The 23,480-nt window shown below is 37.7% G+C and overlaps 1 protein-coding gene across 3 annotated transcripts in view; it reads left to right on the top strand.

Annotated features, from left to right (window-relative positions):
- Positions 1-23,480, top strand: part of Mgtor (Megator) — a 546,425-nt gene that overhangs the window by 489,748 nt on the left and 33,197 nt on the right. For all 3 annotated transcript variants that reach the window (XM_067145519.2, XM_067145521.2, XM_067145520.2), the window contains 2 exons: positions 10,388-10,614; positions 18,652-18,925. In XM_067145519.2, coding sequence (XP_067001620.2) covers positions 10,388-10,614; positions 18,652-18,925 — 501 coding nt within the window. The remainder of the gene's footprint in view (positions 1-10,387; positions 10,615-18,651; positions 18,926-23,480) is intronic.

Below are 23,480 nucleotides of genomic sequence, written 5' to 3' on the forward strand. Positions count from 1 at the left end.
AAATACTAAAAGTTAATACAAAATAATTTTTGTGTCAATGGGGGTTAAGAACAAAAACGAAACAGTCCATTGGTTAAGTTAATAGCAGTTATATACGTGTAATCATTACATTAGGTCTAGTATGAACAAATTTTGTATTGCAACACAATAACAGAGAGAAATTGTGATACTTCATCCCAGTGGGAAATCGCCATAAAGGTCAAAATCTGATGAAATTGCAAAATCATGACATTCACTTCCAGTTAATTTTGTATGTTACAGGCGCTGGTGGACAGTAAACAACTTGTGTTATCATCATGCAATTTATACCAGTCATTTCTGCTCATTTTGCGCTCAAACCCACTTTGATAAGTGTTGTAAATAGAGGACAGGGTGTAATGGAGAATCATTCTTGTCTATAGAACCAGTATCAGAGATAACACTTCCAAGATATTTAAATTGATGGTTCATCTGTAGCTGTTTCCCCTCCATTTCAATGTGTCCCATTGGTTGTTCGTATCTCTTCCTGACCATGACCATAACCTCACTTTTCTCTTGGCTGAAGATGAATCCATTTTCTTTAGCAGCTTCTGTCCAGGAGTTTATTTGTTCTTGAAGGTCTTCTTCAGAGTCATCCCACAAGCATATATTGTCCGCGAACAAGATAACTTTTATTTTCTTACCTTCAATGGTTTCGTGAACTTTTCTCTGAATCTCATTCATCACAGTGATGAAAAGAATAGGAGACAAAATACAACCCTGTCTTAACCCTGATTTTATATCAAAAGTTTCAGCCATTCCTACAGGTGTTCTGACTTTACTTCGGGTATCTTCATACAAATTCTTGATCCTGTTTATCATGTCATCCTGTATTCCAATTTTCTTCAGTGTTTCCCACACCTTCTCTCTGTTCACAGCATCAAATGCTTTCTTGATATCCAGAAAGGCTAACCACAAATCTAGGTTGTGTTTGTAGTATTTTTTCATTAACTGACAGACTGTAGAGATTAAGTCGGTTGTTGATCTCCCCTTCCTGAATCCATACTGTTCTTCGAAGAGGTCCTCTTCAATAAGGGGTCTGATATTACGCTCTATAATTCTTTCATAAAGTTTACCAACTTGAAATGTTAATGCGATGCCTCTATAATTGAAACATTTCTTTCTATCTCCTTTCTTGAAAATTGAAATTATGATGCCTGTTTTCCAATCGACTGGCATGTCCCCTTCTTTCCAGATCTTATGAAAGAGTCTGTAGATGCAAGGTTTTCCAGAAATGCCCATAGCTTGATCATTTCTGCATTAATTTCATCTGCACCAGCTGATTTTCCAGTTTTGATGTATTTCCAGACGTATTCTACATCACTCCATGTTAAGTCTAACCCGTTTTCAGAGGCAGACTTGCATGAGATAGTACCGGTACTGTTTTTTTGTGTAGGCTGCATGTAGCTCACATTTAGCAATTTATCAGAGCAAGTCCTCCAAGTCTCTTTGATCTTACCATCTTCAGTGATCAGATTTTCACTATCATCTCTTAGATATTTGGAGTGTTCTTTATCTCTTTTTCTATTTTTCATCATCCCATATAACATTCTTATTACCATTAACATCCTCTTTCAATTCATCACTCCACTTGTTCAACCACTTCTCTCGTTCTTCTGTAACGACTTGTTTTGCTTGCTTTTTAGCAACCCTGTATAGCTCCTTATTATGGTCAGTCCGGTCCTTGAAATATTTTCTGAACATGTTGTTCTTGTTCAAGACAGCAGTTTTTTTTTTTTACGTCACACCGACACAGATGGGTCTTATGGCGACTATGGGACAGGAGAGGGCTAGGAGTGGGAACGAAGCGTCCGTGGCCTTAATTAAGGTACAGCCCCAGCATTTGCCTGGTGTGAAAATGGGAAACCACGGAAAACCATCTTCTGGGCTGCCGACAGTGGGGTTCGAACCCACCATCTCCTGAATACTGGATACTGGCCGCACTTAAGCGACTGCAGCTATCGAGCTCGGTAGTTCTTGTTCTGTCATTCCACCCTGGAGTTTCCTTCCATTTTCTTGTGCCACTAGTTCGTCCACATACCTTCTGAGTTATCATTACTAGATTTTCTTTCAGATCCTTCCGTTCCTCCTCGGCTGTTCTTTCATCTATCTTTGGTAGTACTGTTTTGGTGTTTTCTTGGAACTCTATTATTCTGTCATTGTCCTTCAGCTTCCAAGTCTTGAGTTTCTTTACCTGTGTGGTTCTTATTTCTTCTAACTTGTTAAACTTGCAGTATCCAATGAGGAGTTTCTGATCACTTTCCAGAGAGACACTAGGAATCACTTTTATGTCTAACAGTCTATTTTGTAGTTGTTTCTCAATCAAAAAATAGTCTATAAGAGATTCACTTTTTCCATCCCATCTATATCTTGTGACCTTATGGCTTTTTTGTTTTTGATATCATGAGTTGTTCCTCAGACAGAAATGGAGTCTAGTTCCTTCTGGGTTTCGTGGACCCCATCCATGTGCTCCTAGAATTATTCTTTCCTCTATGTCTTCTTCAAAATGTTCTTTTTCTTTGTCTTCACAACCATCCTCTGGTACATAGCACTGAATGATGTTAATGTTCTGGGAAGAATCCAATTTCAGCATTATGTGAAGAATCCAATCAGAAACATATTTTACTTCTACTACATGATCTTTCATGTGATGATCCATAACAACACCAACTCCAGTTTTTGTTTGATCTCCACCTGACCAGAATATATGATATCCCTCTCTGAGTTCCTTTGATCCTTTTCCCTTCCACTTGGTTTCACTGAGACCCAGTATGTTTATGTTCCTTGTTTTCATTAAGTCTACACATTCCTCTATTTTGCCAGTTAGTGTCAGAATGTTTAGCGTGGCAATTTTGATTACAGTCTCATATCAAGTTTTGTGTGTTCTCCTCTTTGGTTGTGATGGAGCATCGGTATTGAACCATCATTAATATCATTACCAAGGACGGAACTAGAGTCATTATTCTGGAGATTACAACATTTCCATCCGAGGCCTCGTTTAGTTTTGAAAGCAATTCCAAATTATTCAGAAGCTGACTTGCTGGGCCTATCACTTCCGAAGATTTTTCTGTCAGGGTTATCTCCCTTAGTCTTTAATAGTCCCCTTTCCACCTGCAAGGCAGCAGGCCCTGAGTCAGTTCTCAGGGATCAGATATTGCCTCTTCCGCCAGATCCACCGTACCAGTGATTTTCACTTCCCGCCTTCACTGCCGTTGAGGTCTTCACCCGTATCCCTGGTCATGGGTCCCCGACTGAACTCAGCCACCCTATCACTCCGGCCTACTGAAGTGTAGGGTGCCCACCCCTGCGACGTGGACGCGCCAGACTGGAATTACTCAAGTGGAGGAATAGGGAAGGTGACCCTATCTCCCTTGAGCCGAGTTAATGGTTGTGTATGGTGCCACAACCGAAGGCTCAATGACTCAAATATGTATTAATATTATGTAACTAGCACCCTATCTAGGTTATGTTAGCCAGGCAGTCTGTAAAAACGGCAGGGTGTGGCGCCCATTAAAAAGGTCCTAGGGAGAACTCTGCAGGCAATGTCCACTTTCTGTCGTTTGAGCATTTCAGCGAGCTCACAGCGGCGTCCAATTACAGTTCCAATGTTGAGTGTAGCAATATGCAATGATACATTGTTGCATTGGGCTCGCTTTTATAACTGGTTCCATCCATGAACTACTAGCCCTCGTCCATTTGTCACGATAGTTAGACAAGGGCAACGCACATCAGTTCTGCAGGATGCACTAGCATTGATCCGCAAAACTTACGTTGATATAACCCATAGTTTGCAACAGGAATTAACCAACCGATCTATCGCCCCAATCTGACGTCGGTGCAGTTAAAAGCTACTGCCAGCTTAAATTTAGTCCACTGCTAAACTGGAGAAAAGATTCCAATCACTAGCAGAACCATTGGAGAGCAGACACTACTATGAAATATCTTGATGACAGGGTTGCCTCTTCTGCCATCATTGCCATACCGAAGTCCACTTTCTCCACTGCTTGGCCGTTGAGGTCTTTACTCATAACCCCACTTTCAGGCCCTCTATATTTATGACCTTTGAAGGGAGGGAGTCCCAGCATTCGTAAGCCCCCAGGTTGGAAGAAGGAATTAGTATTGACATTTCAGAAATATGTAGAGCAGTTTATTTTAGTTAAAATCACCGGGGGTAGGGAAACCTCTAAAACATCAGGACGCACTTGGTACTAAAATTTTTTTATCCTTGCACACCAGCTGCTCTTGTGTAATTATGTATATATTTGTAAATTCTCAACTATTCAATTAGATAATGTAAATATTTTTAAAACTTTATCTCAACTGTTCAATTGAACAATGTAAATACTGTATAGTTACCAACCTTTGACATTAATTTTTGGTTACAAACATTGACGCCGAACACTACACCTTTTCTCCCTTAATTGTTTTAATGTAAATATTTTTAACTTTTTATTTTCCTATGATTGTGTCAACTGTTTCTCCAGAGCACCACTGCCGAACTCTACTATGTTAATTTTAGGCATTGGTGCCGACTTTTCATCTATAAACCTATATGTTCAACCATCACTTTTGTACAACCATTTCCCATACTTAATTTTTGTAATTGTATTAATAATATGTATTAATTTGTACATGTCAACTACTAACCAGTTACCTGATTTTTTTACCTTGAGGTGATATTTTGACTGATGATGCCCTCAATGAAGGGCGAAACATGTCTCAAGTGGAATCAATAATAAATTCCTAATTTATAAAATTTATATGTATTGAATAGGTGGAAAAAACTAACCTTTTAGCATTCTACATTCAGTATCTTCAATACGGATAGCAATGATTTTTATCACTTGCAAGGAATGTGATTGTAATGGGAGATCTGAATTTACCAGATGTCAATTGGGATGGAAATGTGAATGACAGGAAGCATGACCAACAAATGGCAAATAATATGGGAAGGACAGCTGTTTCAGAAAGTGATGGCTCCAACTAGAGGGAAAAATATCCTGGATGTGGTGCTGGTAAAACCAGATGAGCTCTATAGAGAAACCGAAGTAATAGATGGTATTAGTGATCATGAAGCTTTTTTGTCGTAGTTAAAATTAAATGTGATAGAAAGGAAGGTCTTAAAAGAAGGACTATTAGGCAGTACCATATGGCTGATAAAGCAGGCATGAGGCAGTTTCTAAAAAGTAACTATGACTGGTGGAAAATGGTAAATAAAAATGTAAACAGACTCTGGGATGGGTTTAAAGCAATTGTTGAGGAATATGTAAAAACAGGTTTGTACCTTTAAAGGTGGTAACGACCCACCTTATCATAATAGATAAATAAAGAGACTAAGGAGGAGGTGCAGATTGGAAAAAAAATAGAGTTAGAAATGGCTGTGGAAGTAAGGAGAAATTGAATTAACTTACTAGGAAATTGAATCTAGCAAAGAAGGCAGCTAAGGATAACATGATGGCAAGCATAATTGGCAGTCATACAAATTTTAGTGAAAAATGGAAGGGTATGTATAGGTATTTTAAGGCAGAAACAAGTTCCAAGGAGGACATTCGAGGAATAATTAATGATCAAGGGGAGTGTGTATGTGAGGATCTCCAAAAGACAGAAGTATTCAGTCAGTAGTATTTAAAGATTGTTGGTTATAAGGATAATGTTGAGATAGAGGAGGAGAATAATGCTAAAGAAGTATTAAAATTTACATATGATAACAATGACATTTACAATAAGATACAAAAGTTGAAAACTAGAAAAGCAGCTGGAATTGATAAGATTTCTGGGGATATACTAAAGACAATGGGTTGGGATATAGTACCATATCTGAAGAACTTATTTGATTATTGTTTGCATGAAGGAGCTATACCACATGAATGGAGAATTGCTATAGTAGCCCCTGTGTATAAAGGAAAGGGTGATAGACATAAAGCTGAAAATTACAGGCCTGTAAGTTTGACATGCGTTGCATGTAATCTTTGAGAAGGCATTCTTTCAAATTACATTAGAAATGTTTGCAAAATTAATAACTGATTCGATAGCAGGCAGGTCGGTTTTAGGAAAGGTTATTCCACTGAAGCTCAAATTCTAGGATTCCAGCAAGATATAGCAGATATCTTGGATTCAGGAGGTCAAATGGACTGTGTTGCGATTGACCTGTCTAAAGCATTTGATAGGGTGTATCATGGGAGACTACTGGCAAAAATGAGTGCAATTGGACTAGACAAAAGTGACCGAATGGGTTTGCTATATTTCTAAAAAATAGATCTCAGAGAATTAGAGTAGGCGAAGCTTTATCTGACCCTGTAATAATTAAGAGGGGAATTCCTCAAGGCAGTATTATTGGACCTTTATATTTTCTTATATATATAAATGATATGAGTAAAGGAGTGGAATCAGAGGTAAGGCTTTTTGCAGATGATGTTATTCTCTATAGAGTAATAAATAAGTTACAAGACTGTGAGCAACTGCAACGTGACCTCGAAAATGTTGTGAGATGGACAGCAGGCATCAAATTTTGGAAATGAGACATAGCTCTCATAGTGCATTGGCACTGCTGGTGGCTTCAAGTAGCCTATGCAGTGGCCTCCACGGTATGCACTAGCCTTGCGTCTTGGGTGGTGTGCTAAGTCCCAACTGATGAGCCTAACTTAGCACACGAGGGCGAAACGCAGGCAACCAAGAATGAGTTAGCTGGAAAAAAAAAAAAATTATAATGTCCAATAACGGACCATTATATTGGTATTAGGCAATGGTATGTTGATAAACGGGGTTAAAAGTCAGGTTGTGAGTTTCACAAATAGGAGGAGTCCTCTCAGTTTTAATTACTGCATTGATGGGGGTGAAAGTTCCTTTTGGGGATCATAAGTATCTAGGTGTTAATATAAGGAAAGATCTTCATTGGGTTAATCACATAAATGGGATTGTAAATAAAGGGTACAGATCTCTGCACATGGTTATGAGGGTGTTTAGGGGTTGTAGTAAGGATGTAAAGGAGAGTGCATATAAGTCTCTGGTAAAAGCCCAACTACAGTATGGTTCCTGTGTATGGGAACTTTACCAGGATTACCTGATTCAAGAACTGGAAAAAATCCAAAGTAAAGCAGCTCGATTTGTTCTGGGTGATTTTCGACAAAAGAGTAGTGTTACAAAAATGTTGCAAAGTTTGGGCTGGGAAGAATTGAGAGAAAGACAAGTTGCTCGACTAAGTGGTATGTTACAAATCTCGTGTCATGGTCTGTATTGAAATGTACTTAAAGTCAAATAATTATACTAGATTATAAATTCCACCTGTTCAATACATAGGAGTTTTTTAAATTTAAGAAATAGTTCTTAACACATTAGATATAGGGACATGTTTCACCCATAATGAGGGCATCATCAGCCTAAAAATCTCATACCTGGAAGAAAGATAGGTCAGGATCCTGATCGTTCTTATACGTAAATAAGAGGATACTGCTTTAGATACAAATGTGAATAAAATGACTACCAAGTGTGTTCTAAGTACTCTTATGACAAAGTCTTATAATAGATCCTTATTGGAGATCTTTACAAATGTCTTGTTTTTTAAATGTGGTACCAAGCAGTTAGTTAAAAGTTCAAAAAGAATACATAAATTGCTGCGTTGAAATCAAATTTTGTAAGTATGGTGCCTTATTCTGGAGATGGCGTAAGGAGCTTATAATAGCTTAATATTTAGGATAAACGTCACTCTTAGTGGCAGTTAAATTTAAATCGAAAGTTGAAGTTGTTAATTTTATATGAAAAGATAATACGGTAAACTTTTTGAAGCACTTAGGAGCAAGGACAAGTACTCGTCAGAAACGTAGCTATTTTTATAATTAGCTGGTAGACGTGGTTGTAGCTTATTGTATTAAAAATCGAAAGGAAAATGTGCGAGGTTGAGTAGAGTTTGTGGTGTTATGTCTATGTATTGAACAGGTGGAATTTAGAATCTAGTATTATTATTTGACTTTAAGTGGTATGTTCCGAGCTGTCAGTGGAGAGATGGCGTGGAATTACATTAGTAGACGAATAAGTTTGAGTGGCGTCTTTAAAAGTAGGTAAGATCACAATATGAGGATAAAGTTGGAATTCAAGAGGTCAAACTGAGGCAAATATTCATTTATAGGAAGGGGAGTCAGGGATTGGAATCATTTAAGAAAAGGCTAGGAAAACAACAGATAGAGAATCTGCCACCTGGGCGACTGCCCTAAATGCAGATCAGTATTGATTGATTGATTGATTGATTGATTGATTGATTGATTGATTGATTGATTGATCAATCTTCATCTTATCGAATGCAAACTAGTATTCACAAAACTGTTTCTCGGCATCACATCTGCAGTTAATGCAAGTGGAATACTCTGCCACTTCCATCAAGATAGTGCAGGAATTGTTTTCCAACAGTTTGTCAGAAAGTCTGGCATATATTAAGTTGAACTTTGGAATTATATCAAGTGGAACTGCTAGCTTAGAAATTCATGCAAGTATCAAAATTGTGAGAAGTGGTGAACTTTCAGTACAACAATCACATGGACTTTTAAAATGTGGTATGATCTTATAATCTTAGCGAACTTAGTACTTTATAGGTATGCATTCACAAATGCTTGATAAGTGAATCAAGGACAATAGACCGTGAATAACTGCTAAACATGTATATTCCGAAAATTAATATGAAAGAATTTAATTAACAGATACATATCGAAGGAATTGCCAATTTGATTTACAACTTATTTTAAAATGGCCATATTTTGTTTAATCATTTTTGGGTCATATTTTGTAGTTTTTACATCATATTTAGTCACTTTTGCGGTAATATTTCATCACTTTTGAGGTCATATTTGCTTGCTTATTTGGGCTATTTTTAGGTCTTAAAGATCCGAGCCCTAGAGATTAAAATATAGGTGTCCATATTGAAGAGTAAAATAAGTAAATTACGTGAACCTAAACGTGCTAGGAAGAATAGCATTGAAAGATTGACCAAGGTCTATGTTCTGCTGCAAGAATACAGTGTTTAAAATATTTGGTGAAGGACAGAATAATGTAAGTTATATTGTGGAGAGGCTTTTGTATTAAGTACTTCATCCTTTGAATGTGTATTAGGTCATAATCCCTGATGTGGGATATTATAAGTAAGACCGCTGTACGATATACAATAAAGCTGTAAATAGTAGATATTGCAGGCCATTTCACCTACTTAATTCTGCTTCATGAGGGAGGGGAAAAGGAGCTCATGAAATGAGTGCATGGCACATTTTTATTATGATCTTGAAAAACAAAGTTATCAATATGCTGAATTTACATTTGAACGTATTGCTGGAGGATCATATCATTGTACTGCACAGCACTCAAATTACCTGGATTTTTACAAGTTGCTTCCAATATCTGTATAAGATGATAGCCCAAATTAGATGGATCCGCTAATTCACTGGGTCTTCAGTGTAATGCGGGCATAAAAATTCTCTCTCAAGCATTCACAGTCCAACTTAAAAATATATATATATATATTGTTTATAGCTGGTTCTTGTTCTTATATGCATTCTTGGCAAGTGGGGAGTAGTTTGGTGTTGGCATCATATGAAACTACAAGGTAAGTCATTTTTAAAACTACATGGTAAGTAATTTGTACTGCAAGTACTTCTGAGTTTACACTATGTTGGTTACAAATATGTTCTACCTTTAGGTTACTTGTAAAATATTATTTTCTTAAATGAGTTTTGGGGTCTTTTGTAAACAATCATGAGCCTAGTGTCCAACTGATAAAAATGTTCACAAAATGCCAATGTTTAGTTTTCCTCATCCCCTTCATTCGTTTTGATTAAAATCGTAAGAATTTTGCTAAATATTTGTACATTGACATACTACAATTTGGGGTTTGAAACCTACTATAATCAAGAACTACTTGGTTGCTAGAGAGGAGTAAAGAATGAACAAAATGGATTGCTTATTAGAGAAGTGGATGTTTTATTGAAGTACAGCTGCAAAAATTATGAGTTTGATTCTCAATTTTGAGAACAGCTGGTCAGTGCAAGGAGAAGAGTTTCTTGTTAAGAGTGATTTTTAAGTGTTCTGGCTGTAAATCAAGCGTTGGACAGTTCTCACTGTGGCCTTGTAAAAGTTACGTGCATATTGAAGGCTTTTTATGTATATTACCATGTATGTTATAATAGATAGCTATGTTTTGCACTACAACCTTTGACAGACTTATCATGAATGCTTGTGATTCTATATGTGAAGGGATTTCAATACAGTAACATATGTTAGTTTTAGAGAAGAAGTTAAAAATATAATATAGTTTTTCACAGCAGTCTTGGTGAGGACATTGTTTTATACGTTTAAGGATTGTATAATAGTGAAGAGTTATAATTTTTTGTAGCTGAAGACAGCAGTGAAGTTCCTAACCAGTCAGAAAGTGCAGCAATGGTGGTTGACAGCAATGCTGGTGTAGCTGTAGAACCTGCTCAACAGCACTCAGAGGCTACAAGTAGTGGCACCACTGGAGGACAAGGTGAACCTGGCAGTACTTCAGCTGTGCATAGTTTTGGACGAGGTCCTTCTCGCTCTGTCACTCCTTTGGGTCGTCAACAGCAACAGCTTTTGCTCGTAAGTAGGCAGAATTCCTGGCACTAGACATTTACTACACCAAGATATTTTGTTATTGCTGTTACTTTATCAATATTTCTATTGTAGAAAATTATTTTCCAGTTTGGAGATGGTGTAATAGAAAGTATGTCTAGATTTTTTTTTTTTATTACGTGGAATGTTCCCAAAGGGATTTTCAAAGCCAAAAAGGAACTTCTTATTAACCTTTTTGGTGCCAGGCTGTAATGTAGTGGTTGCGCTAAGAATGCCAAGACGATTTTAATGAAAATGCACACACTAAAGAAAAATATCCTCCTACTTACATTTTTGGAGGTAAATCCATGTTCTTTTTTTTCCACAGCATACAGGTGAATAGAGAACATGTGAGTGTGACTAATTGCATTTGAGTTTCACTTCCTTCATTTAAAAGTGTACGGATTTTTTATTTTTTTAAAAATTTTAAAATTTTGAAATTAGTCCTAATTTTTACAGTGTACTTTTATCATGGGTATGATACCCTTGTGAGAATATTCAGCTAATTTTGAATTTAAAAAACTAATGTTTTATGCAATTGTTGATAGTACTTTTTGAGAATTACGAATTCTTCTTTACTTTGAACACCTGTCAGCCCATATTATTCTCTAATGAATCACTTAATGTTAAAACATTGCATATTGTAATCATCTTTCATTTACTTTTTTTGCTAGGGGCTTTACGTCGCACCGACACAGATAGGTCTTATGGCGACGATGGGATAGGAAAGGCCTAGGAGTTGGAAGGAAGCGGCCGTGGCCTTAATTAAGGTACAGCCCCAGCATTTGCCTGGTGTGAAAATGGGAAACCACGGAAAACCATCTTCAGGGCTGCCGATAGTGGGATTCGAACCTACTATCTCCCGGATGCAAGCTCACAGCCGCGCGCCTCTAACCTCACGGCCAACTCGCCCGGTCTTTCATTTACTTATCCATCCTTGTACTATTGGAAGTAAATAATCAAACGTACAACCAAACGAGATAAGCAAGTAACACAAAGCGGCACAGTGCGGGGCATAGAGGGTATGATAGCGGCAGAGTGCAGGGTTACCATGCGCAAAACCTGCAATGCTTTGAAAGAAAGCTTTTACAAAACTTCACGGATATCGATATCGCATTTTATCAATATTTTCAGAGAGTAAAAGCTTCAATCTTTCCGGTGGTATTACTTATGCTGCCATTGTGCAGCAGGAATTGAAGATACAGGCGAAAGAAAAACGTGGCCAACAGAACGGTCTCCGGCATTTTTAGCAGCTGCTCGCGTGGCTAATTGATCGGCTGCCTGGCACTATAAGAGGTAAAGGAAACAACTCGGCTCCATAGACCATACTCGGCTTCTGTATCAAAAAAGCATAACTGTGGTAGTGATTTACTGAAAAGAGAATATGATGATGTGAGGCCATGAACAGTTCAAAACAGCACAATAACAAAACAGGACTCCCCTGTTTCACTTTCAGCTGCTAGAAACTATTGTCTTTGGAGAATTATCTAAAATTAGTATGTAAGCCTGTCTTCGGCAGTCGAAATTACTATCTAAGAAGCAAGGAAATTTTAAAAGGACTTGTAAAATATCTTATGAATAAAAGTTACACTTTCCAGGTTTAATGTAGCATTTGAATGGAATCAGAACAGCTATTATAGTATTTCCTTACAAACCATATTGAGTGTAGTTGTAGATTGTAGTTGTATTTTGACATATATGAATCTGCATACTCTTGAGAAAGCTAGATACAGCTGTCCAAAATACTAGATTGAGATATTCATCCCAGCTTTAAATTTTGTCCTGGTGACTTATTCATTGTGACAGAACAAGCTAAATTTAGAGGAAACTGGCTTCATTTAAGAAGGAATGGTATTTTGAGATTAACAGGTGCTAATTTTGTCTTGGAATAAAACACTTTCTTCCAGAAATTCAGCCCATCAGAATTTCTACATGAATAATATTTTTGTCTAGCTTCAGTATAGTCAATATTGTTCCATTGCACAAACCAGCTTTATGACTTCACTAGCTGATGTACCCGTGCTTCGCTACGGGATTCTCAGAAAGACTGACTTTGTGGTTTTCCTAACTGAAATCAACATAGGTCATTACAAAAACATGAGTATGAATGAAGCAATTAAAAGCAATGCTATCATATAAAATACTCGATCAAATGGAAAGCCGCACGTTTTATTACTTTTAACGAACAGTGCTGCGGTTAGATGGAGGTGCCAATCTAATAGTCCAAAGTTCCAGAGCTGGGATGACCAGGCCTCAGATTGCCATGAACACTCATCTGCCATTATTCTGCTAAATATGCACACTGTTAATTCCAATCAGTGCCTCAGAGTAGGGATTGAATAGCCCGAATGCTATGACGATCCAGTGTGTTACGTACCAGTAGTATCAAAAAATTTATAAACCAGGGGAATGGCATGCTAAAGAAGAAAGTTATCCAACTCCCCAGCTACTTCCCATCAATATTCAGGCAGGCTGTTACACTCTGTACGACTGGGCGAGTTGACCGTGTGGTTAGCGGTGCGCAGCTGTGAGCTTGCATCCGAGAGATAGTGGATTCGAACCCCATTGTCGGCAGCGCTGAAGATGGTATTCCGTTGTTTCCCACTTTCACACCAGTCAAATGCTGGGCCTGTACCTTAATTAAGGCCTAAGGCACTCCTAGCCCTTTCCTATCCCATCGTCGCCATAAAACCTATGTCGGTGCGACGTAAATCAAACAAAAAATACTCTGTACGCAGCAGTAATCCTATCTACCGGAGATGAGGGACAACAGAAGCCACAAAGCACATCACGACAAACAATGGTCAATGTAATGTTATTGTTGATCAACGTTATGAGATTTCTATATTGTAGGCCTTCACATTTACTTTTCTTTCGACTCTGTGATTTGTAAAATATTTAATACCGTAAACTGTAGTTTCTTATTCTCCGACTTTACATACCGATTTTCATTAAATACTGTTTACCCATTTTCTCGTTACTCGGCGCTGATATGGACGTAATAACAAAAATCCAAATTCATGAAAATTTCTGATCGTAGCCAGTACGGTAACAATGTATAAGACATGAATAATAGGAAATTTAATACTATATAACCTTAGTTATGTAGCATTCATCGATTACACCTCTAATAAGAAATATTTGAGATTTAAATTTTAGGCCTTCCCCTAAACTACCATTTCACTCAGCGTGAATAAAATAATTTACAGCCTAGACTATAGCGACTTATTTCCTGACTTTGCATACCGATTTTCATCAAGATAGGACTACTAATAACAACAATATTTGAGAATTAAATTTTAGGCCTTCCCCTAAACTACCATTTCACTCAGCGTGAGTAAAATGATGTATAGCCTAAATTGTAGAGGCTCATCCCCCAACTTCACATACCGATTTTCATTAGACCACTAATAACATAAATAGTTGAGAATTCAATTTTAGGCCTTCCCCTAAACTGCCATTTCACTCAACGTGAGTAAAATGATTTATAGCTTAGATTGTAGAGGCTCATCCCCCGACTTCACATACCGATTTCCATTAAATTCTCTTCAACCGTTTTCTCGTGATGCGTGTACATACATACAGACAGACAGACAGAAATTACGGAAATGTAAAAAGTGCATTTTCTTGTTACTATGGACATGACCGATATAGAAATACCATTATTTTCAAATTCTGAGCAATGTACAGACAAAACTCTTTTATTTTATATATATAGATTAACATCATCACACTCTACAGAGTCAGTGCTAATATATGTTATTTAGTCACCTATCAAAGTATTCAGAACCTGTTGGTTGATGACATGAACTTGTTTGTTTCTTGGGCACAAAATTGCTACTTTGGAAAACATTGTGCTCTCTTGGATGAAAAGAAGAGCCAAATTAATCTCACACAGTAGTTTTTTGAAATCTTGTTTTGTTGAATATTGATAATAACATTTGGCCTAGTTCTCTGCTGCTGGGTTGTAGAAGCTATACACCGAAGTCAAATCTTAATATTGGGCCATAAAGTAGGATAATTTAAACTTGACTGGACAAAAGCTGCTCTGTGACAGTGATGAATTACTGCCAGGAACTGTCGAAGTCTGCACTAAACAAGATCACTTTTCTAGTGAAAGACCACTTGTTGTTCATTGTATGTAGCTGATTTACTGCGGAAAGAGCATAATGAGGGGGGGCATTGTTTGCCTCGTTCCATATAATTAACTTAGCCTGCCACATTTTCTATGCTGCTTCCGATATAATTCTTACATTAGACTTAAGGCCGGGTTCCACTGATTAACATATAACAACAACATGTTAAGTGTTAAATGGTAACTGGTGACACCATCAACAAGTTAAATGTTGAATACTGTTTGATTTAACATTGTGTCCACACTTAATAAACATGTTAAACTTGACTTCTTTTTCTATATACAGGAACATTATATCAGTTGGCCGTGCGGTTAGGGGCACGTGGCTGTGAGCTTGCATCCAGGAGATAGTGGGTTCGAATCCCACTGTCGGCAGCCCTGAAGATGGTTTTCCATGCTTCCCCATTTTCACACCATCGTTGCCATAAGACCTATCTGTGTCGGTGCGACGTAAAGCCAGTAGCAAAAAGAAAAAAGATGAATAGGATTTGCCCTTTGTTATTGCCACTGTTGCTTCTTGTGATGATTTAGAAATGCAGTTTTATTAGGCATATTTCCTCCCCTCATCCTCCTCATTGCTTCAAAAGCAAACTACTTTGAAGTATAAACTTCGTCCGCTTCTGCCCCCCGACTTCCGACTTTTCTGAACTTTTTACAATTCTCGACTGTACTAGGAGCGGAGGGACGTTAGTTTTTTTTATTTTTATGCACTAGCCGGAACATTTATAGATAATTTAGTGTTCTTGGAAACTGTCGGCTTTCTTCGCTTTATCTCTGTATTCCTTCGATGAGACATCCCACAAACAAGGTCTTTCTATTATATCATTAATTAAGTCATAGTAATCTCCTTGCTCCACTCTATTTCTAACTATAAATTTGAGTACTGGTATAGTGCAGAGAGAACCGACATACGTGCGTGTACTGTATTTGTGGCTTATAACATACAAAGGACTATTGTGTGCTTCAAGGTAGAGTAAGAGGTAGCGAACACAAACAGGTCTCCCTACCACGCTTCGCCATCGGTGACATCATCGGTACCCTCAGCACCTTGTCCTATGTATGAGGTAATACACAGCTGTGAGCGAGTCTGTTTTAGCCACTAGTAAGAGATAAGAGGACTTCGTTGATATTTTAATCTTGCCTCAGATAAGGCATTCCTCTATTATATTAGAGTATACAAGATCAAATATAATGCGGATCAGGCAGCGTTCCTGACGTATTTAGATGGTATATATAAAAGGTTGTAACAATGCTAAGACTGTGATCGCGGTGGAAAGGCCATTCCATATGTTTATGTTCCCAACACCTAACTTTGGCAACAATAACAAGGGGACCTAATGGTTACAGACTCGAACATAAAAGCTTGATGACTGCAAGAAATACCTATGTCCATTGTTACAAGCAATATTAGGAAACTATATTCAATGTCAACAGCACAAACGTTTATGTTAGGAAACTATCCAAGTGCCGAGAACTGACAAATTCCACGTTAACATTAGATAGTCTGTACAAATTAATGAGCCTGTATGTTAAAACTGCGAGCATAATAAACTGCCTTTCATAAAAAATTAACAGCAGTGATATACACAAGAAGTAATGCTGATATTTTAAAGAAAAAATATTATCAAACACACTTATCTACTGTATAGCATCAGTGAAATTTCTTTCATTATTGGTATTGTATTAACTGAAACTCGGTCTCTTGAATGCCTTACTTTTGTTTAAAGCATTCATTCGAATAAAAGAAAAGCTTCTCACAGAGGTGTCGCCACTGTGGGATTACTGGGGTTAGAAACCCCTTCCCATTGAATTTTTACAAAAATAAAGAAATAGAAACTGACGATAACCAATAGACTACAGTAAATAAACATTCAGAGACATAATAGTAGAACCAAGATATGTAATTCACTTGTATTAGTCTCCTTATAATGACAAGTGATTCATGCACCTCCATTTCTTCCACCATAATTTTGTAACTAGAACCCCCACTATTGGCTGATGTTGGCTATGCTACTGGCTTTTCATGAACCAACTTATAAATTAATGAATTTCAGGGATGATGTTAAAACCCTCTTTCACCGGGCGAGTTGGCCGTGCGGTTAGGGGCGCGCAGCTGTGAGCTTGCATCCGGGAGATAGTGGGTCGAACCCCACTGTCGGCAGTCCTGAAGATGGTTTTCCGTGGTTTCCCCTTTTCACACCAGGCAAATGCTCTATCTGTACCTTAATTAAGGCTACGGCCGCTTCCTCTAACCCTTTCCTATCCCATCGTCGCTGTAAGATCTACCTATGTCTGTGCGACGTAAAGCAAGTTATAAAAAGAACCTTCTTTCAGTTCTCCCGTGGTAAAATATTGAACTTTTTTTTTTTCCATCTGCACTACCGTGTTACACCAACTTTCTGTAGGCTGCATCAAACTGTCTCTAGACGTCTTTGAAATTCCATTTCTAACCGTTTTAGGTTGACTTGTTTTGCCTCCATAGTCACCTTCTATGCCAAGGTTCTTCTTCTTAACCCTAAAAGCTGTATAGCCAGCAAAGTCTTCAAGCAGATCATCACAGTCCTTTGTTTCACGACTATCCTCGAGCTGTTCCACTAGCTCTTAAAGAGCTTTAATGAACTCTTGCTCATCCTCAACGCTGGTCTTAGACTGACACACGATATCAGAGTTTTGATCGACTTCATCAGTAGCATACGATAACATATTTGCACGTAATGTTTCATAATCTTCTGGAGAAGCTGGAGCGATACGTTTAGAGAGAGATGAACTGAGTAAAATCGCAGGAAAGAGAGAGCAAGGACTCTAGATTTACAGACATCTGAGTCTAACGTAAGAATTATATCAGAAGAAGCATAGGAAATGCGGCAGGCTAAGTTAATCATGCGGGACAAGGCAAACAATGCCCCTCCCCCATAATGCTCTTTCAGCAGTAAATCGCCTACATACAATGAACAACAAATGGTCTTTCACTAGAAAAGTGATCTTGTTTAGTGCTGACTTCCGACAGTTCCTGGCAGTAATTCATCGCTGTCACAGAGCAGCTTTTGTCCAGTTTATTTAGGTCAGTGGCTTTAGAGAATAAATGAAAGTGTATGTTTCCCTCCTTTTCGTGCCTGCTATGATTTGTGCAGCCTGCAATGGCGCTACAAACCATACTGAAAGGTGTACATTATTGCTGCTTTTTACTTTTTATCGTATAAAATAAACACGCATGGTTTCTTGTACACCATTGATTTGTTACTGTTGTGTATTATTAGTTCCTAGCTTCTGCGTTCACAGTGATTCTTATTCGTACTACCACTATCTCGTTCAGGTCAGCTTCAGCGCGAGGGTCCTGTGTGACGTCACAGCTCCGCTTTGCTACTGCGCATCTCTCCCTTGATCACTACCTTGTATTCTACATACCTTATGTGTACTGTACTTAAAGTTTACCATTGTCATATTATATCACGGAGTGTCCCTTGTGCCATATTCCAGTGAAAAAATGATGAGACAATATTTATTTTGTCTTCAGACCCCTTCACAGTTGGGTTTCTGCTCTTAAACAAGGTATTTGGTTAATTTGGGTATATTTTCATTGATTTAGTAAATTTTCGGAAATTTTGCATGCATCTTTTATTTCTCAATGCTTTTGTCGCCTATGGCCATGAATTACCAACTCCCGCAAAGGGTTAATGGGTTTTGTTGAATTAATAACCTCAATTTGTGTCTCATTTCCTTCTTGTAATGATTGTTTCACAGTTGATTTCATTGTAATACCAATATAAATGGTCTGTTATTGGACATTATTTCATTGTCTTTTTGAATTTGTGTTTCATTTCCTCCCTGTAATGATTGTTTCACAGTTTTTTTTCATTGACTTTTCATCTTTTTTCTCTCTCTTATGACAGGGCTACGAAGATGCAGGTGATGACAGTATTGTTCCTAGTACACCGACTCTGTTTGTACCGCGACGATCTGATGGATTCGGAGAAGCTGTCAGTTCTCCTCAGGTTCCTCAAGGAAGATTTACATTCTCGGATACCAACCCTCCAACAGCACGAGCAGGTATAGCTCAGGTTGCGTCTGAAGGAATGGATGATACAAGAATGGACCTCACACAGTTGGAGGAATCAGGCACAGGGCGAAGTGTACCCACCACTCCTTTACAGGTGTCTCCCCAAGGTAAGCTTTTATATTGTTGTAATATCTCTCTATCTCTCTAATCATTCCCTCAAATTGAGGATCATGATCTCCAAAGAGGAGGCTATTCCTCACTTGTCTCCATCTCTTGCGGTCCTCTGCCAGAAGTGCTGCACCAAAGAGGTTCTCAGTTAGATTTGTGATAATGCTTGACCATTGAGTCGGAACTTCCTGCACGATCTCTCTTGTCAGAAACATTTCAAAGAATGATCAGTTTATCTATGCTGTCATTCCCACACTGTAATGTGTATCTAAAGAATTACAAAACTTTGTTTACATGTTAATGATAATTTGATTCTGGGGTTGAGCTGGTTTATAATGGAATCATTGGTGCGAAATGCTGTCCAAGGTATGTGTAACATTCGTCTCCATTCGCTGTAATATACAATGAAACCTCGCTAGTGTGTTCCTCATTAAAATATTTTCTCGCTTAACCCGTCGTAAATTCAAAGTCCTAATTATCATTGTATTAAATGTATATAAAAATATCTCATCACATCGTGAATTTTCGCTATTACAGCTTAGTACAATCATGTTTTTCCTAACCCTGAAAATATTATTTGTCATTCCATGTGAAAGGAACGTGATTTACTAAGCGAGTTGGCCGTGCGGTTAGGGGTGCTTAGCTGTGTGCTTACATTCGGGAGATAGTGGGTTCGAACCCTACTGTCAGCAGCCCTGATGATTGTTTTCTGTGGTTTCTCATATTCACACCAGGCAAATGCTGGGGCTGTACATAAGGCCATGGCCTGCTTCCTTCCCTCTCCTAGTCGTTGCCTGTCCCGTTGTCGCCACAAGACGTATCTGTGTCGGTGCAATGTAAAGCCATTTAAAAAAAAAAGAAGTAGCGTGATTTCCAACCCAGGTGAGAGCCCTATCCACAGCTGCGTGAGAATGGAAAAAGGTTTTAATTCCTGAACTTCACAGGATAAGTTGCACCTTTGGGGAGCAAGCCATTAGCCTCAGGAATGTTCAGTTTTGCTTTTCGGTTAGCAGTGAGATTGCTTAATAACACACTGAACCTGTTTGTGCTTGTATTTCGCATTCCATCCAGAAGTTAGAAATTTATTTTGTGCTGAATGGTTCTGTGAAAGGTAGCGAATGTTTGATGCATGGTAGTCTACATCTGGATTAGGAGCACAATCGTGTGAAGTTGGCAAGCGTGGTGCATATTTGTCTTGTGATAGCCTAGTTATGGATACAGAAAAGGACGGAAAATTCCTGACTAATGAAGACAACGTTAAAAAATCATTCAGAAATTGGACAGGCATACGCATCTTTAAGCGACAGAGATGGTGCAAATGTTGAAATTTGCACCTTCGAGTTTCGACTCGTTCACTTGAGTTGGTCGAAGTTTTGTCTGATTCAAAATGGCGGTCAGTCATTCACTTGCAGGTGCACATGGTGGGTGTAACCTCCAGTTCATTGTCTAAGAGTGTGAACAGGAAATAATGTTTAATAGTCCACTGGTCCGAAATATACGCCTTTTGCTAACATTTGTTTTATGGGCCCCGTACAAATATTTTCTTATTTGTTTTCGGATACTTTTCCACACCCTTCAATGCACTTTTGTTATTTTATAAGCCCCAGTAGAAGTGGAAAAGGTTTTCATATTTGTTCTTTTGTGTTTGTTACATCTTTTAATACTCTCCTCTCATCTTCAAAAACAGTAGATGTAGTATTCGCTTCCCCTGCGGATATATGGCGTAAATTGCCCTCGTGTTGGAAAAAACATATCTAGTGTTTTCTATGTCCCTGTTGAATAGTTTTTATTAGTGTGTTCAGTAGTACTTTTCTCGCTCAACACTTTATTTTTCCATATACCTTGCAGAAACATCTTGATGAGGTTTAACTGTAGATTGCTGCCATTGTCAGTAGATTTTTAAAATGGATTTCTTACTAATGTTTTTAGTTTGTACAAAATTTTGAAAATAATTTATTCTTTGAGGTCCACCTGTTCAATTGAAGAATAAGACTATTCTCTCAAAATAGTCATGTTAAAGACTACTGTAAGAATATTGTTTCAATCCTAATGTCAGCCATCTTCAGCTAATACCCTAGTAATTATTAACTAAAATATTTTGAACCACTAAACCCTTTGGGAACACATTAACACACAGTCATATTAAAAGGTTTTTTTTTTTAAATGAACAATTAAAAATCTGTGATGTAAACAGCACTTGTTGATGATGCGTCTCTTCTTGGTTGATGAACATAAATTTAGAAAAGAGAAAAGAAGAAGAAGAAGATAAGAAAATTGAAAAATAGACGATAAAGGGCTGGGTGGATGAATGAAACAATACTCGTGCTCTCTATTCTAGTCCGTAAAGTTGACGCTGTCATGTCATGTTATATGAGTGAGCGCAAGCAGGCGATTGCCTTTAGAAACTTATTTACCATCATGTTTGAGGGGAGTTTTGTATTCTGTGCTGTTCTTAATTTTTAGAGATGAAAAAGCAGTTTCATTACTTTGCCTGAGTGAGTTTATTAAACATTGCTGATCAGTGTTGTAAAGCATTGATTCTACGCTTCAACTGTTTCTTGTTTTACTAATAATGATGGATTAAGTAGATGCAGTTGTACTAAGGAATAAAAGGAATTTGTAGAAATTAAGATATGCGTCTAATATTTTTATTAGAACATTCTTAACATTAGGAATTGAAGGCACTTTCAAGTAATAATGAAATAATTATTTTAAAGTAAAAATTTCAGATTTACTGTTCTACTGAAAATACACACTTTTCCAATCTATTCAAAGTTAGGCTCATCTGAAATGTTTGTCTCATGTAAATAATCTCTTACTGTTGTTGATGTAGAAAGATTTTCATAAAAACTTATTCACCATCCTGTTTAAGGGGAGTTTTGTATTCTGTGCTGTTCTTAATTTTTAGGGCTAAAAATAGCAGTTTCATTACTTTGCCTGAGCAAGTTTAAGATTTGCAGGTTACGTATGGGAATCTACATTATATTATTTGCAGGTTAATATGAAGTTTGAGAAGATCCTTCAGTTAGTTTCCCGCAGTGAATGTTGCCAGCTTCAACAACAGTGACTGTGGTATACTAACAACATTGCAGATTTGCTAATTCTGCATAGTGTAAAATACTATCAACACAGTTTAGTGAATACAGTACAACTGATTGTAGTCATACAGAATAAGATACAGATACAATACTCTGCCAGAAGGTAGGTCATATACCAGTAGTAAAATCTACACCTTGAATGCAGAATCACTATTTTTCACTCTCTAGTTTGCCATAGGAGGGACGATATGAGTCGCCTAAAAGCAAAACTGATAAAGTCCACCCCAGCAATTTTTCGAGAAAATGGCAAAAAACCACTACCACCTTTCATTAAGTTTGTTGCTTTCGAAATATAACCATAAAATCACACAAAAATTCACTGATTATTAGAACAAGTAATAATACTCATAGTATTATTATTTAGACTGTTATTGTTGCTTTGAAAGTGGACTTTATTGATTTTGCTTCTAAGAAGTGGACTTCATTAATTTTGCATGTTAGCAGTATGGATTTTACTCGTTTTGCTACTATTTATTAAAAGCACATAATACAAGAAGACATAATATCCATGTTTCTTTCACTATGGTTTAAGAGTGCCCTGGGTAGACATTTAACACATGGGTGACGGGCCCCGAGAAATCTCGTAGTACGCTCGCCAGCGGTAGGTGACGGGCCCCGAGAAATCTCGGTTTTATTCACGACATTGTTTTCGGTCTTCCTGTGACATCTCTTGACCATATCTTGAACTATTTCGGACGTGCACATTCAGTAGAATAAATCGTAGATGTATATCTGCCACTTTTCTTTTATTCACGGCCTCTTTTATTCTTTGATTTAGTTTCGAAACGTCGACTTTCTTTCTGCCGGTTCACTCAATGACAAGATGGAGCGCCCGCGGAATATGGTGTTAGCTGACGACGATATTTTAGAAGAATTATATGCCGATGATCATTCAATTGGAAATAGTCTAATGAATTAGTGGAAACTCAATGTGAGAGTGATAGCGGAACTGATATTCAAGCCTCTACAGGCCGTAATTTACCTAGTGTACTTATTTATTCAAGTGATTCTGACGACGACAACGATGTAAACATTAATGATGTGTTAGGAATTGACGCTGAATATGGTTTTGTAAAGGCAGATCCACTACTACTAGGGGCATTGGAGAGTATCCATACCAACTTTAAAGATAAAATATTGACTGGTTTAATATGTATTTACGTTTTTATAATCAAGTGCACCCTAGTATGCTTAGTAGAAAAAGTCCGGTCCACAGGGTGTGTGACAAGCTAAAGCATCCGGTCAGCAATGTGTTAAAACACACAGTTCAGGAGCTTCCTCTGTTGCACTGCAAAGTTCAGTATCAACATTTTCGTTGACATCTGATTGATGACTCTCCCAAGAGTCAAAGAAGTCAACGTAGAATTTCAGTGATGGGCTCAACTTCCAATCAGAGCCAAAGTGCAATTCAAGGAGCCTTTTCTCATCTGACACTTTATTCTTGTTGACTGAAGCA

This window comes from Anabrus simplex, chromosome 4, assembly GCF_040414725.1.
Source record: "Anabrus simplex isolate iqAnaSimp1 chromosome 4, ASM4041472v1, whole genome shotgun sequence".
Taxonomy (NCBI): Eukaryota; Metazoa; Arthropoda; class Insecta; order Orthoptera; family Tettigoniidae; genus Anabrus; species Anabrus simplex.